This window comes from Dermacentor andersoni, chromosome 3 (assembly GCF_023375885.2).
Source record: "Dermacentor andersoni chromosome 3, qqDerAnde1_hic_scaffold, whole genome shotgun sequence".
NCBI classification, from domain to species: Eukaryota; Metazoa; Arthropoda; class Arachnida; order Ixodida; family Ixodidae; genus Dermacentor; species Dermacentor andersoni.
The window spans coordinates 58,200,102-58,223,549 of record NC_092816.1 but is presented as its reverse complement, the minus strand read 5'-3'; the positions used below and the strand labels follow the sequence as shown (position 1 = coordinate 58,223,549).

The following is a 23,448-nucleotide window of genomic DNA, read 5'->3' as shown; positions in this document are numbered from 1 at the left end:
TTTGCCTTTAGTGTACATTTAAAGCTTGTTTCTCTCTCTCTCTCAAATCTGAACAGCATTCTGCAGTGTAGACACATTTCCCACTGTTGCACCTTTCCTCTCTCTCACTTGGCTGTCGTGGGCAAAGCCCAACGATGGTAGCTGGTGCAACTTCACAAAATGAGTGCTTGTAATTCTTAGCCTTTCTTTTTGCAGTTCAACATTGTTGCAAGAAACACTGCTCAAATCATGCTTCCTGCCAGTGTTGTTTCCTGTTCTTCTTGAAAGTTTTCTGTTGAATGTTTCTACAAGGCAGGATGAAAATACAAACAGGTATTTTTCCATGCAAACAGTCGCTTTTCGTTGAAACGATATTTAAGAGTTGTCGACACATGGCAGCATATCCTTTAAGGATTATTTTCCTTCGATTCCATTCACTTCTCATCACCCATCACAGCGAGTGGCCCCTATACTGGTGATTTATGCCAGCCAATGATACGTTAAAAAAAAAAAATTAAAGGATCATTACGTGAGAGGGCACCCAGCACCTTTGACATGAGTAATTTTGGCAGTATGGTCTAATGATTAAGACATCACCATTCCAACTGGAAGAGCTCCTACAGCTGATACCGTAACTATATCGAGCCTCCAATAACCAAGCCAAAACTGTACTCGTCCCAAAACGCTCTGCCAATAATGGCAAAGATGAATCCTGTTGGCTGCACTTTCTTTTGCACTGCTTGATGCAAACAAACTGCACTCCTAAGTTCATTTCACTGTGTGCAGTTGAATTAAGCCACTCATACTTAGCAATGTGCGGCTTATACTTGTTTCATCATCATGTCTTTTGATAATTAAACTTGCTCGTGTGTTGAGAGGAAGGTGCCTTTTCACAGCAAGTCTCCTTCAAAATGGTGGAGTAGTTGGTTCATTCTTTAAGGATTGCAGTTACAATCCTATAAGTCTCATTCATTTCGTGTAATCATGCACAGTAGCACAACAGTGAATAATAGCAACCTTCACAAAATACGTTGCACACATGCAACATATTTTGTAAAGGTTGCTATGTGCAAGGTTATGGTATAATACAGACTACTGTCTTGTACAGGTTTTTCTATTAAGCATATTAGAATGAAGCCTATTTTCTTCCACATGAGAAACATCAGCGTGGACAAAGCTTGTACGTTTCCCAGCCTTTTGAGGGATAAGAGAGAGCCCGCTGGAGTAATGGCGACGGGGTGCCCACCTGGATAGGACCGATAGGCACCAGGCGAGTTGTCCAAGATGAAAATGCTTGACAGATCTTGTGTGATGGCGGAGAGATCTTTGGTGTAGCTCCCATAATCAAGTGTACAGTGCTGAAGAGAGCAAAGGGGGGGGAAAAAATGACCCACATTGTTCCAAAAATATCACAAAGCATACGGCTCGAATGACTTACTCTGTTCAAAAAGGGATACACCCCTGACACCCCATTTTTTCACCAGACTACAGAGTATGGAACTACTCCTGACAACTATGCTTACTGAAAGAACATTCCAGTTGTGACTATGTCGCATCTTGTATACATTAATATAAAGACATTTACATTTAAGAGTGTTCTACTTGATTCAGAAGTAACTTTAAAGAAGTACAATTTTTGGCTCATTTCTATTGCTTACTGTGTATCTGAACTGTTAAAGCTGTAATTAGGCCATGGGTCCTCAATTTCCTGAGAGCGCAACAAACAATTAACTTCCCTACCCTTTAATCCAACCAGTTAAATATGTGCTCAAAGTGCAGCCTGGCTTCGTACGTGAAAAAGGAGACTGATCACATCATCAAAATGAGTTGTGGTGGTCTCGTACTACCAGACACAACAAACACATCCAGACACACACTACTGCAGTGCTGCCAAAATCCGAGTCCGTTCAGCACTCAATGGAAGAGGGAAGAGCATGTCTCTCCACGTTTTTTAGAGAAGTGACCAAATGGAAGGAACAATTTGGCAGCTTTCGGTGACACGATCATTGTATGGCCTTCAATCATGGCCCTGGGCTGACTGGTGTTTGTGATACCAGGTAATCCACTTTCACTGAAGTGATCAGGGGGTGGAAGAGCCTTAAGTCAGTTTGCAGCAGTTTCTGGAGCAGGTAAAATTTAATTTTAGAGCAAGTACCTAGGGGCAGACAAATTCTGATTTTGGAGTAGTTTAGAGCAGGGTGTCACAAACCAGAACTGAATGAAAAAAAAACCTTTATTTTGCGTGAACCGAAAAGTTACTTTTCTTCTTTTTTCACTGTGAAATGAAAAAAAAAAAAATTCAGATTAGGCTGGCCATTTCCTCTGGAGCTTTTCATCCATACATTGCCTGCACCTGCGGATGAACTGTGCTGCCTCATTTGTAAATGCACATGGGCTTGCTGTCACTCCAGAAGTAGCAGCACCTTTATTGCGGTTTTCAATGTGGCTCATTGAGAGGCAGGCATTTTAATACATTTGCAAGCATTTGAATTTGGTGAGCATAAGATAACTCTCCAGTGGTGGGAAACAAGTTCAAGCTGGTTCAAATAGTTATTTTTTCACTCTGGAGTTGAACAGGAAATGAAGTTTTCATTGAACAGAAAAGAAATAATTTTTTTTTTTAACGTTTCAGTTCAACATTCTGATCGGTAGCAGATAAAGGTAGTTAATGGTGCATGATTATTATCGTTGCAGCACAAAGAGTCATCATGATTGTTATATCTTAAAGATTTAAATACAGCACAGCACATTCATAGATACATGACAGAACACAACTGATTACAGGCAGCATAATAAGCAAAATGTTAATGTCTGGATAAACCAGACATGTCTTCTCATCCCAGCAATGGCACCAAACTCTCACTAATTTAGAAATATTTGATCCCGCAACAGTTCATCCATTCCGACGCCTCACGAAGTATGCCGAGCGCCACAAATGTGCAACATGAAAGAGCAAAAGCAGCACTGGCATCGATCCAAAATAGAGCGGTGAAGTCCACATCACCGTAGTCATCAAGAGGACTCATATGTGAATAAGCAGACCTGCGTGATCAGATTCACTTGCAGTGTTTACGACGAGCAATGTTTGTGACAAGCAGTGCTTTCGTTTTAAAACGAAAAACATTTTGTGAGAGGCGTGCAAAGTATAAAGCATCGTGGGAAAGCCGCCGAGGATGAAAAGCAATTCTACAGTAGGCCACATACTAGCAACAAACCTACCAGATATGTCATGATGGACGATCAGCTGCCGGCCAGCTTGCCGGCGACAAAATAATCGGGACGTGCGTGTGGTTGTGGAAAGCACTACTACTCAGATGAAGGCGCGCATGCTTGCGAGTCAACGTTAAATTTCATCTGCATGCAGAGTTAACAAGGTTCAGCATAATTAATACCCCGAATTAGACATTTATCCTAAGATAATTTTGTCGTAATGATGGAAGAAGCACCACAAGCCGCTGTTTTCTGCCTAGCTCTAAGATGTGCTCGTGGAGTAGATAGCAGTTAGACGGACTGGATGGTTGTTGGATTCGTGTTTCCAGCACATACACTTTGCACTGGTAATCCAGCGGTGGCGAGCGCAACGAGCTGAGGGAGAAGGAACTCCTTCGTATACACTCTCCTTACAAGTTGAACAGCCTCATAAAGAAAGGACCGCGCACGCTACCATGGAGGCCGTGATTTCATGCGACTTCCATGACTATAAACAAAATGCCTAGCACCGCGCTGTGCTGGTGATCACAAGGTGGCCATGATACCCAACGGCATTTTCGAGACAGCTGCCACCAAAGCTGTTATAGCCCAGTGTGATGCAATTTCGGCAATTTTTTTCCACTTCTGGCGCAATGTGGCATCAGTATAAAAAATAGCGCAGGAGTCCCTGTCCCGCCCCCTGCGTGATGAGTCTCCTCTTTCACATCTAAAGCCGCACTGCACTAGACAAGCACTTTTAACGGGTTGTATAAAAGATGCTGCAATTAATTATTTGTGCCATTCATGAGGAATTGAGGCTTTGTACTGGAATTGTCGAGTCGACAGCTGTCTTTAAAGAAGCATGACATAAAAATTGCATGTCAGTACTCCTTTAATCTGTCATGTTCACTTACAGAGGCATGCAGGGCTAAAATCACAATTTTTCCCAGAAATACGCACTTTCTAATTTTGTTTGTTTTGGATTTCTAGGTACATAGAGAAGCTCCTTGCCAAGTTTGGTTATTACCCGAGTGATAGAAGAAAAGGAAATTAGCATTCTTTCCCCTGCAGTTGTATGTGTTCTGGCATGTTTTGAGATCTTCAGATCAATTTTACTCAGTGCACTCTTTGGCCTATTTGCCCATTTAGGAAAACTATCGCTCTGAGACTGCAAAGGCTTTCGCCTTTGCAGTCTCAAAGCGATAACTATAGATTGTTTCTAGGCTAAAATTTGTGGGGAACAAGACAATGCACATCCTGAATTTTTAAATTGCACCTATCAAGACAAAAGTGCAAATTTCTGAATCAAAATAAAAGAAAGAAAGGAAGGAAAATGCTTTTAGGTGATGGGTTTCTACAGAAGAAGGCGTAAAATTGCAAGCAGCTGCTCCTATCCTGCGATATGGGGCATCCAGGCGATATTTACAATCGAACCCGGCTATATCGAACTCGCAAAAAAACGCCTAACAGTTCGATATAAAGCATAATTCGATATAAGCCTACTAAATAATTGGATGTCATAAAAGCACATACCATTTATAAAATCACTTTAGGGATGAAACTAGCTCAGTTTCGCATGAAATACTCCTCCATTTTTTTCTGCTTGAGCAATTTTGCTGCCTGCGACGCACACACTCTTCCACATTGTCTAAGGAGTCGGAGCAGCTGAGGCTGCAACATTTCACATTCGCGCAGAAGCTCCGGGCTAGTGCGAGTGCACCAATCACTTCGGAGGATGTGGGCCAAGGACCGTCGTTGCTTTCCTCATTGTGCCAACTTTCACTTGTGCTCGGTACAATGTCGGCAATGTAGCCTTCGTTTTCGGGCTTTCCCATGGTCACAACACTATCATTTGCGCTCACAAACTCGTCCACCATTGATTCATCAACAGCTTCCGGAAATTCTGACAGCTCACTCCAAACTTCGGCAACACCGGCAACGGCTTCGTCGCATTCATCAGAATTTACTCATCACTGAGTACGCGGAAGTCGGCACAGCGGACGCAACTTCAGATGAACCACTTGTACACGGCTGTGTGTACGCGTTGGGCGCCACAGGCACCGGGTCTAGAGTAATTAGATTGAGCCGCGCCGCCGGGTTTTCCCACCACCACAAGGGAAAGCTAACTTCTGGTAGCACTTTCCGCCGCTTCACGTTCTATATATCGGGAATCGGTGCTATTTTTGTTTGATGTAAGCGTAATTTTTGCTATATATACTCAATGTAACTATACTGTGCCCAGAAACTGTTCGATATATAGAATAATTCGATGTAAACGGGTTCGATATAGTCGGGTTTGACTGTATTTAGAAAAACTGATTTAGCATTAGAATATTTAAAATGAGTTTTCCTAAGGGGATACACTCATTTGCTTAATGTGACATGCATAACTTTTTTTCCTATTTGTGCTAGGGCAATCAAATTCATTACATGTTCTAACGACAAGAAGACAAAGCCTCAAGCCAAATTTAGCTAAAACCGGCATGTTGGTTCAAAAGTTTACCTTTCAGCCCCGCATGGCTCCCAGAGAGGAAATTAAAAGCTGCATGAATATTGTGCACGTAACAGCACAGCACATTTATACAATAAAAACAATTGCAGGGAGCACACTGTTAAGAGAGCCTAAGTTGCTTTTGGTTATTTTTGGCGTGTGCGGTGGCTTTGGCGTTGCATTGCTAAGCCCAAGGGTACGGGATCAAATCCTGGCCACCGGCAGCTGCATTTCGATGGGGTTGAAATGCAAAAACAACCGTGTACTGCGCATGGGGTGCATGACATAGAACCCCAGGTGGCTAAAATTAATCCTGAATCCCCCACCATCAAGTGCCTCAATATCATATTGTGATTTTGGCAAATGAAGTTCCAGAATGTAATCTTTAATTAATTACTTTAGCTCTACAGTTCTGAGTGGTTTTCATTTTTAAAGTGAAGGTTTCTTTGCAGAGTAGGATGGTTTGGTGTTGCAGTAATTGGAAGTGGAGAGGAGCAGGCAATGTGGAAGGAGCGCGGTGGATTGTGGAGAGGCAGCTGTGGGAGGGATGAGAAAGAGGGTACTAAGTGCTGAGTAGGGTGCTAATTAATTGGTAGTGTCGTTGATTTCAGCCCCTGTGTGGCTAATGCACACCTACGCTCCGTTGCAGCAGAAGAAATGCACCCCACTGGTGCTCTGGGTTGGCTGACGTGTGTAACCCCAGAGAGAGCACTCCAAATAAGATGGCCCATTGGTCGGAGAAGAGTGAAGCAGCATGTGAAGTTGCTTTAGCCGAGAGACAGCTCGACGGCTTGGAAACAGCCGAATAATGAGAAGCTTCACTTGTTTCAGTATTCACCCAAGGTGGTTTTCGTATCATTTGTGGTTGTGTTGGCTGCTGCATTCACTGGCCACCAACAGTGGTGACACCTGCATCGCCATGTCGTGCGCCTGCTGCACGGTGGCCTACCAAAACAGCATTTTACCCATTTACCACATTCTCTATACTGTTAATAAGAATATTCACACCTCCTGGACCAGAATGGAGACCTGCACCGAGGCCCCGTGAGGTGCACAATGCTGCACCGCACCGCATTTCTTTCCCTCAAAAGGTTTGCGAGGCAATGCCCTTTGATACCACACAGGTCACATGCCTTTCTTAAACTGTGCTGCCCCACTCTCTTAAGATGAATCCTCAGACAAGCTGGATAGCTTTAACCACCTTTATTTATTTTTTCATAGACTCGGCACACTTCTGTTATGCTGGGCTTCTAGTTGACTGATTGATTAGTCGAAAATCCAAAGTCAGAAAGCAACACTGGGGCTATGAGAGATGCTGTAGTGGAGAGCTACTGATTAATTTTCGTCAGCTGGGGCTCTTTGGTGAGCACCTAATCAAAGCACATAAACATTTTCACATTCTGCCCTGTCAGAATGTGGCTGCGGTATCCAAGAATCAAACATACCGACTTTATACTCGGCAGCAGAATGCCATAGCCACTGACCACCGTGGTGGATTTTGCGCTTTTTTGTAAGACCACCAGATATTCGTTCATATTTCAACAAAAATCGCATGCAGCAGCTGGCCAGTGAAACAGCAGAAACACCAGCAACAAAAGTGATTAAAAATTTGCACACAGTTACAAAAAAAAAAAACTTTTACAACTTTGCAAGCATGTTGCCATTTAGACTGTGAAAATTGCATTACATGGCCTTCTTGCAATTTTTACACATCATGTAGGCAATAAGCAATAGCAGAAAAGAAAGAAAAGAAAGGGAGAGAGAGAGAGAGGAATGGACAAAGCACTAACTTGTCGATAGTAGCGCTTCCTGAGAATTCCCCGGTTGTTGTCGAGCTTGTCGGCCACGGCAGCACCGTAGATCTCCATGCTGGCTGTGAACACAACCAGCTCGTACCACTGGCTTACCTGCATTGCATGCAATGACCCCCCCGGATTAGTCTGAACCCAGCAACAGTAAGCAAAGCCAGCTAGACCTCTACTAAAACATTGGCCTAAAGGTCCTTTTACTATGCGATTGTGTGCTCTTAACAGAATAAATAACAAAACATAACACAGTAGCCCCAACAGCCTCGGAGCTCTATTCAATGTGGAAACATTCCTAGAGCATCGAAGACGCTACAACCATCAGTTACAGCACAGTGCAGCTTAAGATCCCACTCTGGGGCTTAATGTAATTAAACACCAGTGCAGATTTCATGTGTTGCTTAAAGGAGAATTGACATGACAAGTTTTAGAAAAGCTGTCAACGTTTACAATTCATCGAATAAATCAATAAAAAAATATGGCAGTTTCGACTTGGTCAATCATTTTACCTCAAGTGATTCTAAATGATTACCTGATGATTACCTAAATGATTACCTCAAATGATTCTAAAAAGCCTTCTAAATCGCAGCAACAATACTGGCAGCTGTCAGAGCACCTTAGGTTTTTAACTGTAATAAGTGTTTCCACAAAACCAGTTTTGGTACTTAGGAGATGGACGTGTTATGACATTATGATATGTTGGCTTGCTCTGTTCTAGGGAGAGCCAGCATACCAGGCAGCTGACACATGCTCAGCACTCTTCTCAGTTTTTTTCATTATGAGGGAAGTCAGCAAATTTTACTTAAGTCGTGATGTTGCAACAATGCCAATGACGACAGGTAAGCAATTTGAGACAAACATTTAGTATCAAAGTAAGATACTTTAGAAGTGGCTTTCAAACATCACACTCGCCGAGTCTCACCATTTTTACATGCCAGAAGCATGTGCTGGAGCTCCTATAAATTCAAAGTTATCATAAATTCAAGGCAGCAGCCTTTACGGACGCTTTGCTGACCCTAAAATGAGGCCTGCAATCAAACTTCAACTGCCAGAACTACCCACTTCATGGCCGACCTCAAATGTGTCAAGCCGCCTCATCCCCAACACCCCAACCACTTTCATTGATACAAAACAAAAAAGAGAAAGAAAGTATATACTTCTTGTTCTTCATGCTCTCCTTGGCTTTTGTACATACTCAGGATAGAGATTGATCCATTATTTCTTTAATAATTGATTAATGCTTTAATAACAGCTCATTTTTAATGTTGTAATTAATTACTTGAGATCACATGAGCAATTCTTCAAGCACTGGCATCTCTGTGCTTGCTCAGCCCCAAGGAAAGAAACCTAAGATTGAGCTACAACATTCTAAATAAGGCAGCGGCTGCGTATGTGTCTCTCGGAAGTTGCAGCAAATGCTGCCCACATGCGCTGCATGTCATGCCAAAGGGACGAGTAGTCATGTGAACACCCCTCACTGCAGCTGGACTTATCACTGTGTTTATGAGAGTTTCACCTGACATACATCCACTCAAGCAAGGTGTCGCTGACGTAATATTAAAGGCAACTGTCTTTTCAAACAGTGTGGTTTGGTTTCACTTTGAAGTTTACCAATAAAAATATTCAGTTTTAATTTCTTTTTAGGTCGTGTACATGAATCTATAGCCATGCCTTGGCTGACCCCCACTCATTGATTGATTGATTCATTGATTGCCCCAAGGCAACACAGGGACTACAGAGATACCTTAGTGGTGGGGGGAGCTTTGGGTTACTTCTGACACGTGTGTTCAAGGGACACTGAAGCGAAACACTGAATCAGTTTAGATTCATAAAGTATTCTCAAACAATTCCTTTTCAGTTTACTTCACGGTATTAGGTTGATTATTAGAAGAGACAGTAACGGTGAAAGCTTCATTCTTGAATTTGGCTCCAAGGCCTCAGGGCGATACGTCATTTTGATGTTATGGTTTGCAAGGTATATTTTATTTTTGCATTTTAGCCATTGTGGTTACTTGAAATTCCTTGAAAGCTTCAGTTCAGTCCTTGGCACTTTTAGAATACGATGCGGTCCATTTTTTTTTTACCATCAGAAATTTAACTAGGTCCGAATGGATGGCAGCAAAATCCATGTTACGGCAAACTGGTGCAGGATATTTCAAGGCAGCGTTGCCACCAGTTTCTCAGTTTTGCGCCTTTTTCTTTTTTGTTACCAAGCGTCTTTTCACAGTAAGAGCGCTTTTCTTGGTATTGTGGAAGGGTAAGTTATTAACACAAATCGTTTTTCTCTTTAGCGTCCCTTTAATCTAGAGTACACAGTTGTTTTATGCATCACGCCTTATTCGGAATGCAGGCACCGCAGTCGAAAATCAAACCCACTACCTCATCCTCAGCTGCGGAACGCCATAACCACTGATCCATCACCCTAGGGGGTTGGCTCCCACAGTTCAGTTCTTGCTTCCTGAATGGATCTTAATGAGGGCAAGCACGCTAAACCTGGAGTAATTTGAACTGCAGCAGTATTTAGTGCAAAGCCAGCCCGATGCCTGGAGTTGTCAAATTACAGTAGGACCTCATTGCTACAATCTCGTTATGTACGATTTCCTGGCGCCAGCATACGCATGATTGAGAACACAAAAAGTGACCGGACACAGCTATGTTTATTTTTTACCTGTTCATAGATTCGTTAGAAAAAACTGTTTTGACAACAATGTTCAGTACATACATCACCAAAGTACGATAGTATTCAAGGAACGCAAACTAAGCTTGCTGAAGCTGCAAAAACAACAATGTGCCATCTTGGGACGCTCGGGGGCTTACCAGCTTGTTTCGCATCAGTGTCTTGCAACACTTTTGAGGTGCGGAGATGTCTATTACATTTGAGTCTGCCAAAATTTTGAGTGAATTCATATCTTACATTTCCCAGCTAGTATGCTTCTTCTCACATTTTTGTTCGTTTGTGTTGTTTTTCAAAGTGCATGAACGAGGTTCTACTTTATTTGACTTCATTTTGTAATCTGCCAGCCTCCTGGTTAGCTTAAGTGATAGAGCAAGGTGCCCCAATGCCACCAAAGGCATTAGTCTCAGGCTCTATGCCTGACCAAGACAGACATTTCTTCAACTGCAAAGCTTTCTATTTGAGAAACTAGTAACAATTTTCTTCAGTAGCTTTGTGCTGCTGATCGGTGGATGAAGATGTTTGCCTTTCAGGAGCCTTTTCATCACCTTGCAGACTTCTGCAGTATTCATTCGCCACTCTAACTCTATGCCCCTGCCCATGGCAGCTGCCAGCATGCTTCCTTTTTATTTCTCCTTTGTGTTTTGTCTCTAAACCTAATATAATAGTCATCTATGAACTTCTCAATCTTTATTTTTTTTGTAAGTGCACCTCCAGGCAAAAAACAAGGTTCCATCAGCCCAGCTCACACTTACAACATCGAGGAAGTAGTCAACATGTGGGCGCTTGTGAACGAAGAAACGAACTGGATGACGATCTATTGTGACCTGAAAAGAGAAAAAAAATAAAATGGAAACAAACACAAAAAATAATAATGAGCGTGCCAAGTGTAAAAGGAATTCACTGCACATAAATAAGCCAAGCCATCATTGGCTTGCGCAGCCAGGACACGAGAAGCAATTTATATGCGTTGATATACAAGCACTTTAGGAAAATTTTGTTCGCCTTCTGTAATGTGCAAAAAGTGTGCATGTCTTGGGCTTGTATAAGAATGACGCTTTCCTTCATTTATTTATTCTTATATTATAGCTGCAAAACCATGCATTTTCTCAGAATATTGTTCCTGGTGTTGCTTGGAAAAGTCAAGTTTTAACGGCCAGGGGAAATGAATAGAATGCATTGTGGCCTCATTGGCAATGTGAAAGTACCATTAGCATGTTGGGCACCCACAAACCACAATGCAGCTGTATGAACGACACAGCACATGAATTTTCCCCTCTTATTTGCGCTCTTGAAACACTTGAAAATTCATGCAGCCCCATCCAGTTCTGAGTAATGACGTCAGACAGTTATAGCATGAACGTATACCATTTAAGGAATATTAGAATGCCCAAGAGGGATGCTATGTTTGCCTTGGTAAAAAATCAGCTGCATGTCCGATTTCTACTTTGTTTAGGAGCTTTGAACCCTTAAAAAGTGGTTGCTTGTTTGATTTGGGGTTCGTGTTAGGATCAAGGCAAATACTGCCAAATGAATCAGCAGCGCGTTTCTGAGTTTTTTATGCCCCCTCTTTTTAATTCGGCCCGCCTGATAATTGGAACAATTTCATCAGTCCCGTCAGGCTTGACTTAGAGGGCCCCTCACCAGGTCTGGCCATTTTGAGCTGACAAGCGCAGAGCAGACAATGCGCACCAACGATCGAGTTTGCAAAGAATTACATCGCTACGCACCCCGGAAAGGTCTGACATTTCAATCCGAACACCATTATCCCTTCTCCTCGCGGCCGCTGGCGTACTCCCGTCCCTGCGTCTAGGTACTCGGGTCTGCAGTGTGACGCCGCTCATGGTGACACGTGACTTCCGAGAATTATTCAAGGCTCCATCTGTTATCTGTGCGATCTGTTGCTCGAATTGACGAATTGAAGTTTAGAGAAACCATAAAGCACACAAATGGAATGTCTGCGTGTTTTTTGTTTTACTTCCGATGTACTTCCACTTTGTCTGCTTGTTCGCGCGGTCGTGCAGTCACGTGCGCAAGTACTAAAACTATGCCATTTTCTATCGTGTTCCAGCGCGTGATCATGCTCTGCGATCCGCTTGTTCTGCCTCAATATTCGTGCGGCACTGAATTATACCCGTAGTCATGTGTCCTTGTGGACAGTGCGCAAAACTGTGAGCTGAGCAAAAGCAAGCAATCACAACAGCTCGTGCACAGCGACGAAAAAAAAAAAAAAGTGATTAAAAAACACATGAAGGCCTGTGACGTATGCGACACGCATTTCTCGAGGTCCGGTATGGGAGAACGCAGGGAAGGAATTTCGCTTGCGGAGGCTGGACGGGGCAAGTGGAGAAAGTGTCTCGCTCTGCAATGGAGCTCGCCTCCTGAAATCATAAGTTTGCGGCACTGAAATATTTCTATCTCGGCTATTAATGAGCCAATTTGAAGAATTTTTGCTGCAGAACGCTCCCTAGAGGACACGTAACAACTTTCAGTGTATAACCAAAATTTGCTACGGGGCCTGGTGAGGGGCCCTTTAATAGAAGTTTACAGTATTTGCATAGATGCTCGCACAAGCCTGTTTTGAGAGTCACCTAAAAATTGCGCTTTTCAAACTTCCTAGTTAGCAACGTCCAACAGTCTTATATTCAAATATTTCTGAGTCTACCGAGTGTGCCTAGCTCAGCATTAAAACCAAAGCAAGCATGAAACTAAATGATTAGTAAAAACTTGGGAAAGGGCTAGATACGAACAAAAATTCAAACGCTTACGTCGTGTGCACATTTTGGCAGGTCCTGTGCAATACAGTTAAACAAGGCCACAATAATGAAATGAAGACACAGAGGAACACACAAAGTAATGATTGTGAGCATTTTAGCCACATATTATGCTTATATACACAGTAAGGATAAGTAAACCAAAGAAACAGAATGCATCCTGGGAAATGTGATTTAAACATTGTGACTAGAATGACACACAGGCATGGAGAAAAGAAAAAACTTCAGAGGGAGCATCACGTGATGATCTTAAAGTTTAATTATAAAAATTTTTTTAAATAATATGAAGGGCTCATGGAAAAAGCACCCAAGAACATCATTGCTCCTGAGATGGCAAGTGGTCAGTCATTTCTAGCCACTCAAGGCGACTGCGGTGGGTTCATTGCCTGCTTGTCTGCTGTGCCACTCGAAAGTTGCAATGCGCAGTTACTCATGGGGAAGCTGTAGAGCAAGTGCTGCCATTGCAACGACGACAATGTTTCCAGGTGTCGAGGCCAATAACTAAAGGCCTCAAATGTAGCAAGCAGTTCGAACAGGGTGGGGAAAGAGGCAGCAACCACGGCGGCGGCAGGCACTCAAACCTACCACGGACCAAACAATGTGATATGTCTGAAAACACTGTACAGCAATCTTTTCGTGAGATTCACTATGCCCTGTGCACATTGGACAAGTGAAAGCAGGAAGAGAACGGCATCAGAGATGGTTGCTTTGTGAAGGCTGACAGCCCCAACATCATGTTTCCTTACCTCCTTTGTGAAAATAAAGTTTTTCATTCATTCCTTCCAAGTCTTTTCTTTACTCCATGCACAGATGCAATTAGTGGTACAGTACTGTAGATGCGCACTGTGAATGACTCAAACACAAACATTAACCATTACGGGGCGTGTACTGTGTGTTATTGGTTCTCGTTTCGATTTGCTGCTTGTCTGCACCATCAGTCACGACGAAGTAGGCGAAAAGATCAATCGTCAAGGGAGACTGAAAGGAAAAAGCAGAAAGAAAAGGAGAAAGCCTGTAGAGAATGTGCGAGATTAAACGGTACACTCTTGTTTACCTTCACCATAGTATGTCTGCACATTGTTTTTCTGTTGGTCCCTTTAACACAACAGTTATAGCCAGGTGCAGATCAGTGAATATCTGTCCACTGAAGAACTCGGAGGGACATCTGCGCAACTTTCAGCAACCTCGTAGCTGCTTAAATTCTTTCATCTCGCTGCAGGTTTACAAATGCCCCAGGCACCACTATGCGGCGCAGTGAGGACTGTACTGCATTTTTCAGAAGGGGGGGGAAGGGGGGCCAGAACGACGCGAAGCATTTCAATCAAAGACAAGAAATAGAACAGTATTAAGAACATGATGCCATTCAGCCGCATACAAAAATTCTTTTGCTCTTGCTGCTGGCTTGTTAGCACTCAAATCAGGCACAGACACAGCATTCTGCAGCCTGTTTCATAAGCACGTTCAGCTTCAGAACTCGCCTCAGTGTTCAGCCAAAACAAGAAACTAGTGCCCAGCGTGAACCTAGCAGTTGAGAAAGAGTCAAGCTTGGCCATCTGAGTGCAATGGCGATGGAGTCAGGCCCGCTCCCTGCACTAGTGCACGAAACAGACCTCAAGATGTGATCCCCATGGGCATTTTGACAAGTAAGGAAGCGACAGTAAGGGCAAAAGAATTTTCAAATTTTGTTAACTCAAATACAGACGTCATGGTACAGCAAAGGAAGGTGCCATCTCCAACAAAGAAGAAATCGTGCGAGCATGCTAATCAGGTACATCAGTGGCAAGTGTTGTGCATGAAAATAGCAAGTATAGGCATGTCTATTTACCTTGGTCACCTTCTATTACACATTGCCAAGATGAACAATTTGGTGAATGCCATGAGAGGTTTAACTATTAGCAGATGCCATGAGCTGCGTCTCTTAGAAAAAGAGAATATGAAAAAAAAAAAATGTAGTAACCTTTAGGACAAAGTCAGGTGGCGTCCCCGGCTTGACCATTTGCCTGATGACGCCATCATGATGCGAGTGAATCAGTGTCTCGTCCAAGTCTAGGACTAGGATCTTCCGTTTCACCAAGCCTGCGAACACAGGGCGGGAGATAGTGTTAGATGCTAATCAAGGCAAGTGACTCAGGTTTTAGATTTGAAAAGTTAGGAGATCACTGATGAAAGATATAGCAGATGCACAGATCACTAGCACACAAAATACGCAAAAAAAACAACAACAAAGTAGCAAGCTAAACCAAACTGTTGCACATAGTTTCCACCTGATGCAAATTAAAAAAATCTTGTTCTGAAGTGCTTCACTGATTAGCAAACTCTAGAGTAACGTAGGCTTTGAAGTGCAATTGTTACACAGCAAAATTTAAATCTTTTTTTAAGAATGCCACTCGTGCTGAATGCCAATAGTGGTAGTTGCACATTGCTGCCCAGATGCATCACCAAAAGTCGAGTTCATCCCTCCATGTCTCATTTTGCTGAAAGGGCAGCTAAAAGCTCAAAAATGGGTTTGCTGCCTTCAAACATTCATCCCTTCTGTTACAGCAAGTCGTCATTGTGTCGCCGGGTAACCTTTCCTTTTTGTTGTGTAACCTTTCCAACTTATACCCCTCACACCATATAGAAACATTTCTCACAGTCACGAGTTATGCATTGATGCAGAGATATGCATTGCAAGAAAATGGAAAGAAAAGGTTAGCAGATACAATCTGCTTATGCACGCTTACGCATTCTGTCAGAGATGTGTTCGCTGCACTCCTAGGTTTTCAATTACTGCAGCACAGAATAAGTTAGCTAGCCATTAATATACCTCAAGTAATGATGTACAGCAGCAAAACAGCACTCCATATCAGTTTCCAGGCGGAGACCGCTGAAAAGTAGAGGTACTACTCACTTAGCCTATGCTTGGAAAGCGGAGAGAGGGGTAGAACGTCATACTTGATTGTCTGGTGTTGTATGACCTGAAAGGAGTAAGGACGGACATTCAATTAGGCATGCTGCTACCCCAAAGTGTCCCACCACAAGGAACATTTGCGTTATCCTTTCATCACACAAGCTTTTCACTGTCATCGCCTTAGTTCTTTACTGAACTAAGCAGTTACTAGTTACAGGTATTAAAATATCCCTGTAACCTCGTGCCGAAACGCTTGGAAATGAAAATAAAGCTTGCTTAGGATGAATTTGGCCACTCGCCGTTGGCTCAAAGTGACAACAGTGCCCAGTGGCGTTACAGTGAAAACCAATCTTGAGCATGGCTAATGTAAACATTCACTCGGTTGTATGACTGGGATTGCTAGGTCGTGTGAAGGGGTACATTGCAAAGGAGCTGCTTAGCGGAGTCATTGACTTGGGAGCAGCTGAGTCTGAGTCATTCTTTTTATTTATTTATTTTCGATAAAGCTTATTTCAAACTGAGGATAATCATGACACACACCACCAATCATCTAAAAAAAATAAATAAGAGGCTAAAAACAAAGATCAAAACTGGGACCAGCTAAAAGGTGTTTCAGCTCCTGCATGGCCAAATCGTTTATGATATCACAATCTATAGCTTCATTTACTTGTTCTATACTTTAGTCTAGCTTTTTAGTATACTTACTGTGAACATTTAAGCATATTCATCTCGCTGTAGTCACTACTTCTTACTTAACTGTGCCAAGATTTATTTTATTAGAAATTACTGCCCCACGTGATCATGAACCAAACATAATTCAACGGTCCTGGAGTGCCTGCAATAATGTTGTTACACTGCTTCAGAGCACCTGATTATCCACACCTCTTGCATGGAAACAGCTGTGGTGATCATGTACTTCATTTCTAAAGACCATAACACGGCAAGGAAGACAATATGTTAGTTTTGCGTGATACAAGGCCCCAAATACAATGCGCACTGTCAATACACAGTACACACTCATCAGCAGCACAGATAAGTTAGTATCTTATCAGCAAACCACATATTCATCAGTAATGCAATAACGTCAAATAAGGGCTATCGCAAAGCAGGACACTGCGCACGTGCCGACGTGCAATTGCGAAGGTTTATCGCTTATCCTCAAGGACGTATGAAGCGAGCACCCTGCCTAGCCTAGATTGCCAAGTGTTCGTGTTGTGTTTTCAGCAGCCTCCCTGTACATGTCCACAAGCACTAGCGTGTTCAGTGGAAATGCAAGGGCACCTACAATTGGTCAGCAGGAAGCATAACAGTCCTAACCATCATCACCGTCATTCTGTTTAACTCCACTGAAGAGCAAAGGTGGCCTGCTCCGGCGATCTACAGTTAGCTCCATTCTGTGCCACCCAATTCTATCTAATGCCCACAAATTTTCTGATCTCACCGCAGCACCCAAGTCCTCCACCACACACAACTGCACTTTCCTTGCCTCGGCATCAAGTGCGTTACTCTTGCAGACCCATCCATTATCTTATCTGCTCCGTGCGTTACGTTGCCTGCCCAATATCACTCTTTTCTTGCTTATCTCAACTACAATAGAATGACAGCTACCTGCATTTCCTCTCTTTCCCACACTGCCACCTCCATGTCCCTCGACATCATGGCTCATGGCTGTCTTTTTTTCATTCCATTGTTCGTTGTTCCAATGAGGAGCTTTAGATATACTAGTGTTCCTAAGCAGTTTTGCATACCCAAAAATCCGAACTCTCATATTATTTTGCATTACTTGGTAGGTGTGGCAAATAGCATCCTGTAACTTTGGGTCTCTATCTTTAAAACTCCCCAATATCAAAGTCTAAAGCCAGTTGAAGAGTTCCACTTTTGTGAGAAAATCCTAACTATTTAATGACACAGCAATGTTTTTGAGATTGCTCAGCATGATTTCAACTCGGGCCAGCGTCAAAGAGTTCTGTTTGCAAAAGAGCATGGTTTTCTAGATTGTCAAAGCATGTAGGGGTTCTTTTGCTTTGGCCACCTCACTTGTGAAACCTTTCACAAGTTGCACCAAAATGGTGCAACTCTAGAACAAGCACAACAGGAACATAAAGGAAAATACAAGTGCTGGCACACAATCAGAAAGTGTTTTATCGAAAACAAAGCATTACAAATCCCCGAACTGGTCAAAGAGGTTATGCGTTCCAAACAATGTAGCTACATGCAGGTGGAAGGAAGAAAGCATAGCTAAAGGTCAGCAAAATTAACATTATAAAATTAATCGAACTTGCATGACACTTGCTCTTGCATTAACAAGACATGTTCCTCAAAACATGAAATGGTTCAACTGCTTTTCTTGTCTGCTGATTACTACATAGATGATTTATGGTTGTGCGAGTGAAGTCAGGAAAAATCCACATGCCATGCATCATATTTTCTTTTTGAAAAGTCTTTCCACATAGTTAAATTTCCAACGAGCCTGGACAGAAGCCTTCAATCAGAGATGGGAAGAGCTCCCAAAATGTTATTACTGCATCATTGTTCATCATGACAATGTAATAAATAGTACTAACAGCTCTGAAAGCCTGCCTTTCACATTCCTTAAGAACTTCAGCTGTCTCTCATAACAAGCACAGAAATTTAATGACTTTAATCTAGACGAGTGGTATGTTTAAGCAGGTCATTTGCTTGAGGTATTCCACTTTTTTCTTGCTATCTTTAGATAAGTCTCGCTGTTTACAAAGGTTTGTTTTGGTTAGGCTACTCGTTTGTTCACCTGAATACAACTGGTCATCGAATTCTTGAAAAAGCTTTGATGTAGCATAGCAATATGCACACACACATTTGGAGCCTGCACCGAGAAATTCTAGCATGCACCTGAAGTCCAAATATCATTGTTCGTTTTCATGTCTTTAATTCCTCCCACAAAACTCATGAGACAAAGAAACATGCCACTCAATGACATCTAACGAAAATCTACCTCGGAAAAATGAAATAGAGTCTGCGTTGAAACACAAAAGAGTGTAGCAAGCAACAAAAAATAAAACAGGTAATGAGTGTCATAGCATCACTGTGTGTTTCACAAACACTTGCCACTTCAAACTAGCAGTTAAAACTTAAATGAATGTAAATGAGAAATTCACTAGTGCATTCAACTAAGCCATATATTGTGACAAAGAAATGTAAAAAAAAAAGAAATCAATGAAAGTCCGGTGTATTGCATGAAAACCATGCTCTGGGAATTCATCTTTCGCTTTATATCCTGCACGTACGGGGCGTCAGTATTGCAGTACAAAAAACAAAACGCTCCATACATTTCAGGGGTGCATCTGAACGGCTGCTGCACAGCTGTGAGAGCACAGGCTGCTTGTGACAGCTGTTCAATGTTGGGACGTAAACAGCCCGCGGAGACGGCACGATGGACTGCTTTGGTTTCGCATTAGCCCCCTGAGTAGCGCAGTCCAAGAGTTGGATGAAATAGAGAACAAAGACACTATGGTTAGGCACCAGAACGAAGTTTTTTGAAAGCTATTTAGCTACATATGATGCATTTCCCTGATCGTGTTTCGGTGCACGTAGTGCTGAAGCAGGGTGTTCCGGAGGAGAGAGTGCATGCTCCCTGCGAACAAGCCGCAAAATTAGGGAAAGTGCCAACTCGCAACTGTATGTCACACAGAATTTCTCGCATTGTACACAGCACTTTTCGTTGAACTGTCTTCTCTCCATACTCCGATTCAAAGCTACACACAAACCAATTCAACAAAAACCTTACTAGAATCACCTATGTAGATATCTATCTCTACAGACTGACAAAGAGAGTCTCAATTTCGGTAAGCACGGGCACAACAGCTACAAAGCGTTACCAAGCACAACAGACAACAGCAATGTTGAACAAGTCCGGAAGTTCTTTACTCTTTGGTATACAACACTAATGGCAAGATAACAAGGTATTGTGCCCGAATGCTGTATGGCACTATGCAAGTTATTAGTGCTTCGGTGTAGGCTAGATATAAATGCACCTGAATAGCCAATTTTACAGTTATCTATATGACAAAACCATGTGCAAATTAAAAAAAATTACTTTTGACGGAGCGAGCACGGCCATTTGAGGCTATTATGGAACAGGGAAGAAGTAAGGGAAGGTAAAGAGACTTACTGCCACAATTTCGTTATTTTACTCATATCAGTTCAAAACGATGGCGCCCAGCTGTACATTTAAACAAACCATTCACTTAAACCTTGCCTCTCTGTTATTAAGCTCCCGTAGAAGCATTTCATGCGTTTGGAATTGGAAACGCAACCTGCAGCGAAGTCAGAACGATTAGAGTCGCAAAATTATTACACGAGGTTCACGAGGGAAGCGGTGGGGACATACTCCTTCATGCTCCTCAGTTGAATCTATCAGTTTTGTTACCGGCAGATAGCGATCCACGAAAGAAGCGATGAAAGGATTCGTTAAAAAAAAACATAAAAACGATTCCACTGTGTTCATGATTCCGTGCTTTGCGGCAAGTACTTTGAACCGCCACACTGACGCACGAACATGAAGCTAGCGTGTTCATAGCTGGCCAAGCCTCTCTAAATCGGACGCAATGCCAAACATTGAAATACGGATTTCATCGGTTTCTCTATGTCACCACAGATACATCAATCCAGCAGTGCTCGGGGCGCTGCAATATAGCATCCATATCAGTAGGTTGCCATTACTTCGAACGTAGAATTTCCGAAGTTCCATGCAGTGAAGAGCTCTTTCCATGCAAGCGACTACAAGAGGCGACGAACGATGCCGGGTAAGATACGAAATACTAGACTACTACCAGTTGGAGGCAAGAAATGTGCGACCCAGTCAATACTGAGAGCGTCACAGTCGATCGGTGGCACTTTTCAGACGAGAAATCAATGGCAAGGACACCGCGGCAAATCAAGGGAAAAGAAAAAAGCGCAGGGTTTCTTTCTTTCTTTGTTCGTTTTTTCCGGCGCGGTGCTTGGACGTTTTTCGAGACTTGAGACAAAGCAAATCTAAATGAACAGCACTCTACCAGGCCGTAATAATACTTATGCACGAAAAAACGTGGGTCCTTTTTTCTTGTCGCAGCAGCGGATAGAAAAGTCGGAAAGGCAATGCACAGAAATCCACTGTCTCTCCCAAGCAGTATCGCCGCGACACAAAGGTTGCTTTACGACCTTGCGTCAACAGGTCGATTAACGCTCAAATCGCTTCCTAGCGCAAGCTGTGACACAGTAAGCACGGAAGCCAGCAATACCAGCTGGCGACGTTTGAATGAATAAATTCGTTGGGCAAGCTCTCCAACAGTACTCACCGCTCGAACCTGTTTTCTAACAACATAACATATAAAACTCCATATTTTCGAAGCCAGTAGGAGGAAGGCGCGAAGTCCCATTTGCAACTGCTTCAACATTGGTATAAGTTTGACGAGCACCCGCGATATGCACAAATTAAAAAAAAAAAAGTGTGCGACTATCCCAAACTTTAATTTACTTTTAGCGGAACCTCCAAATCTCACGGTTTGAGGCCGCCATGATACCGACCACGAGACGCGCCGACTGCGCAAGCGTCTGCGCACCGCTACGGCACCACTGCCTAGCGGCGAAAAGTGAAAGCAGTGACCGAAAGCAGTGAAAGCTGACTTTCGCTTCTGATTCAAACGTGCGCATTTTTAGCGTGACCAAGCGCTTCGTCCTGGGAACCTGCGCAGCCCTTTCTACTATCCTCCTCTGTGTTTCTGTAGTTTCATTCAGTCTTCTATTTGAATTTGTTTTCGGGTTCTCTAGCCGCCCACGACTAATCTTTAAATAACCGTTCGCTGCGCAACGCCCTGGCAAGCGCCGTGGCGCTCTCCTCAATCTCAAAAGAAAATCGGACTTTGTTGTTGCTGCGCCAAAAAACACTCTCACCCGCTGAACTCTGCGTTGTAGTCTTGGTCGTCTTTTCTGGTAGCTTGACAATGGCTGCCACAATTGTTTCCCGCCCCACCTACTCCACGCCCTTCCCAAATTGCGTTCACCCTTGGCACGGTTAAACTAATTGCCAATAGTCATATCCATGCCCTTGCTATATTTGTACTTATTTTTTCACCCAGAACATAGATTGAACCAAAGCTCGCTGGATTTCATTGCGGGATTTCCAAGGTTGCGGCTTTTCATCACCCTACGTACCCACATTCTGAGCTGAGGGCGCATGTGATGCGCACATTAACTGCACACATGATGGCTCCGAAGTGAAATTCGAACGATTCGATGAAATTGAAAGGCCGAGCCATCGGAGAGGGGGGGGGGGGGGGGCGCATACGCGCGAGGTCCGAAAAAAAGGTCCTGATGCAATATCGTTAGGACGTCCTTGTTAGAATATCCGGAACTGGACGCGTGGCGGGTGTCCTATATGATTGTTTCTGAAGCGGTGCGTGGATAATGGGGAGTATAGTTTGGATGACCCGCGGGTTTGCTTATGTTTCTTAATATTTTCTTAGCAGCAATGGAACGCTACTGTAGCTTAGTGTCTGACAGAGCTCTAGTTCTGCCTGCTTATCAGCTAGTATACAAGTCAACATACCAACTAGTTCTCGAGTTGAGGAGGGGGCATGCCGCAAGCACACTGACCTCTCTCCCCCAAACTGTATTTGTCATTATCTGTTGGCTTCGTGTAATATAAAATATATAGTGTGTACATTAGGTAACATATGGGGTTTCTACTTATACAGTTTTAGCTGTGGGCGGAGCCAAAACACATGATCAGTCAGGTTTTATTGAGATCGCAAAATAAAGGAAGAGCAACGTGCTTACGATGGTAGTTCGCGCTGCACAAACATGCCACATGATGACGGAATGGCGGCCCTTTGACCCTTGCAGAACGTTGCAGCAAAAGACATGCCCCAGGCGGCACATCAGCTCGCGACAACGTTCGATACGTATTGACAGTTCCTTGCCCAGTGATGGCCTAAGGTCAACAGCGTGGTTCCAATATTGGCTGTGCCATTCTGATTGCTCGCGTAATGATGGCCTAAGATAAACAGCGTTAATCGAATATTGTCTGTACCACTGTGACAGAGATCCAAGGCTGGCCCTATTAGCACTGCCATTAAAAAAGGCGGGAAATATTGGACCGAGATTCGTGTGGATTTGTCAACATGGGTTACTAAGCTGGCTTAAAATATGGAGTTTTACGTCCCTAAACCACAATGTGATTATGAGGAGCGTCGTGGGGTGGTGGTGGGGGGGGACGTAGGATTTGTACTAATAACCTGTGGTTCTTCCATGTCAACTCCATGCATGGTATACGCGGCCGTTCTTGCGCTTCGTCTTCACCTAAAGAGAAAAGCCAATGTACAACGTAGCAAGCAGGGGAAGCCGCGTAACGGGCAAACTAGCCGCTGCTTTATTGATCGTGCATGGGAACATGAGCTTTCCATAAGAAGCAACGGTATTTCGCATTTATTTGCCTGCGCATTGTATATTTTGCATGTGCGCTCCGCGGCTTTGGAGGATCAGGATTCTGAGGAGAATCGAGAATTACAGTGCCACAGAGCTGATGGAACCATTTTATATTGCATCGAGATGGAGCGCATATGTATTAGCGAAACTTCTTTTTTTGTTTGTTTAGCATGCATGGCATGTTGCGGGGGCATAATCGTCATGCT

The 23,448-nt window shown here is 43.2% G+C and overlaps 1 protein-coding gene across 1 annotated transcript in view; it reads right to left on the bottom strand.

The window, feature by feature from the left end:
• Dd (CTD nuclear envelope phosphatase 1-like protein dullard) overlaps window positions 1–21,356 on the bottom strand; it is a 29,766-nt gene extending 8,410 nt beyond the window's left edge. Inside the window, exons 1-6 of the mRNA XM_050195307.3 lie at window positions 21,115–21,356; window positions 15,803–15,869; window positions 14,870–14,988; window positions 10,894–10,965; window positions 7,450–7,566; window positions 1,226–1,337 (exon numbers count right to left, since the gene is read on the bottom strand). Of these exons, the coding sequence (XP_050051264.1) occupies window positions 1,226–1,337; window positions 7,450–7,566; window positions 10,894–10,965; window positions 14,870–14,988; window positions 15,803–15,869; window positions 21,115–21,213 (586 nt within the window). The 5' untranslated portion in view covers window positions 21,214–21,356. The remainder of the gene's footprint in view (window positions 1–1,225; window positions 1,338–7,449; window positions 7,567–10,893; window positions 10,966–14,869; window positions 14,989–15,802; window positions 15,870–21,114) is intronic.
• Window positions 21,357–23,448: the final 2,092 nt, after the last annotated feature.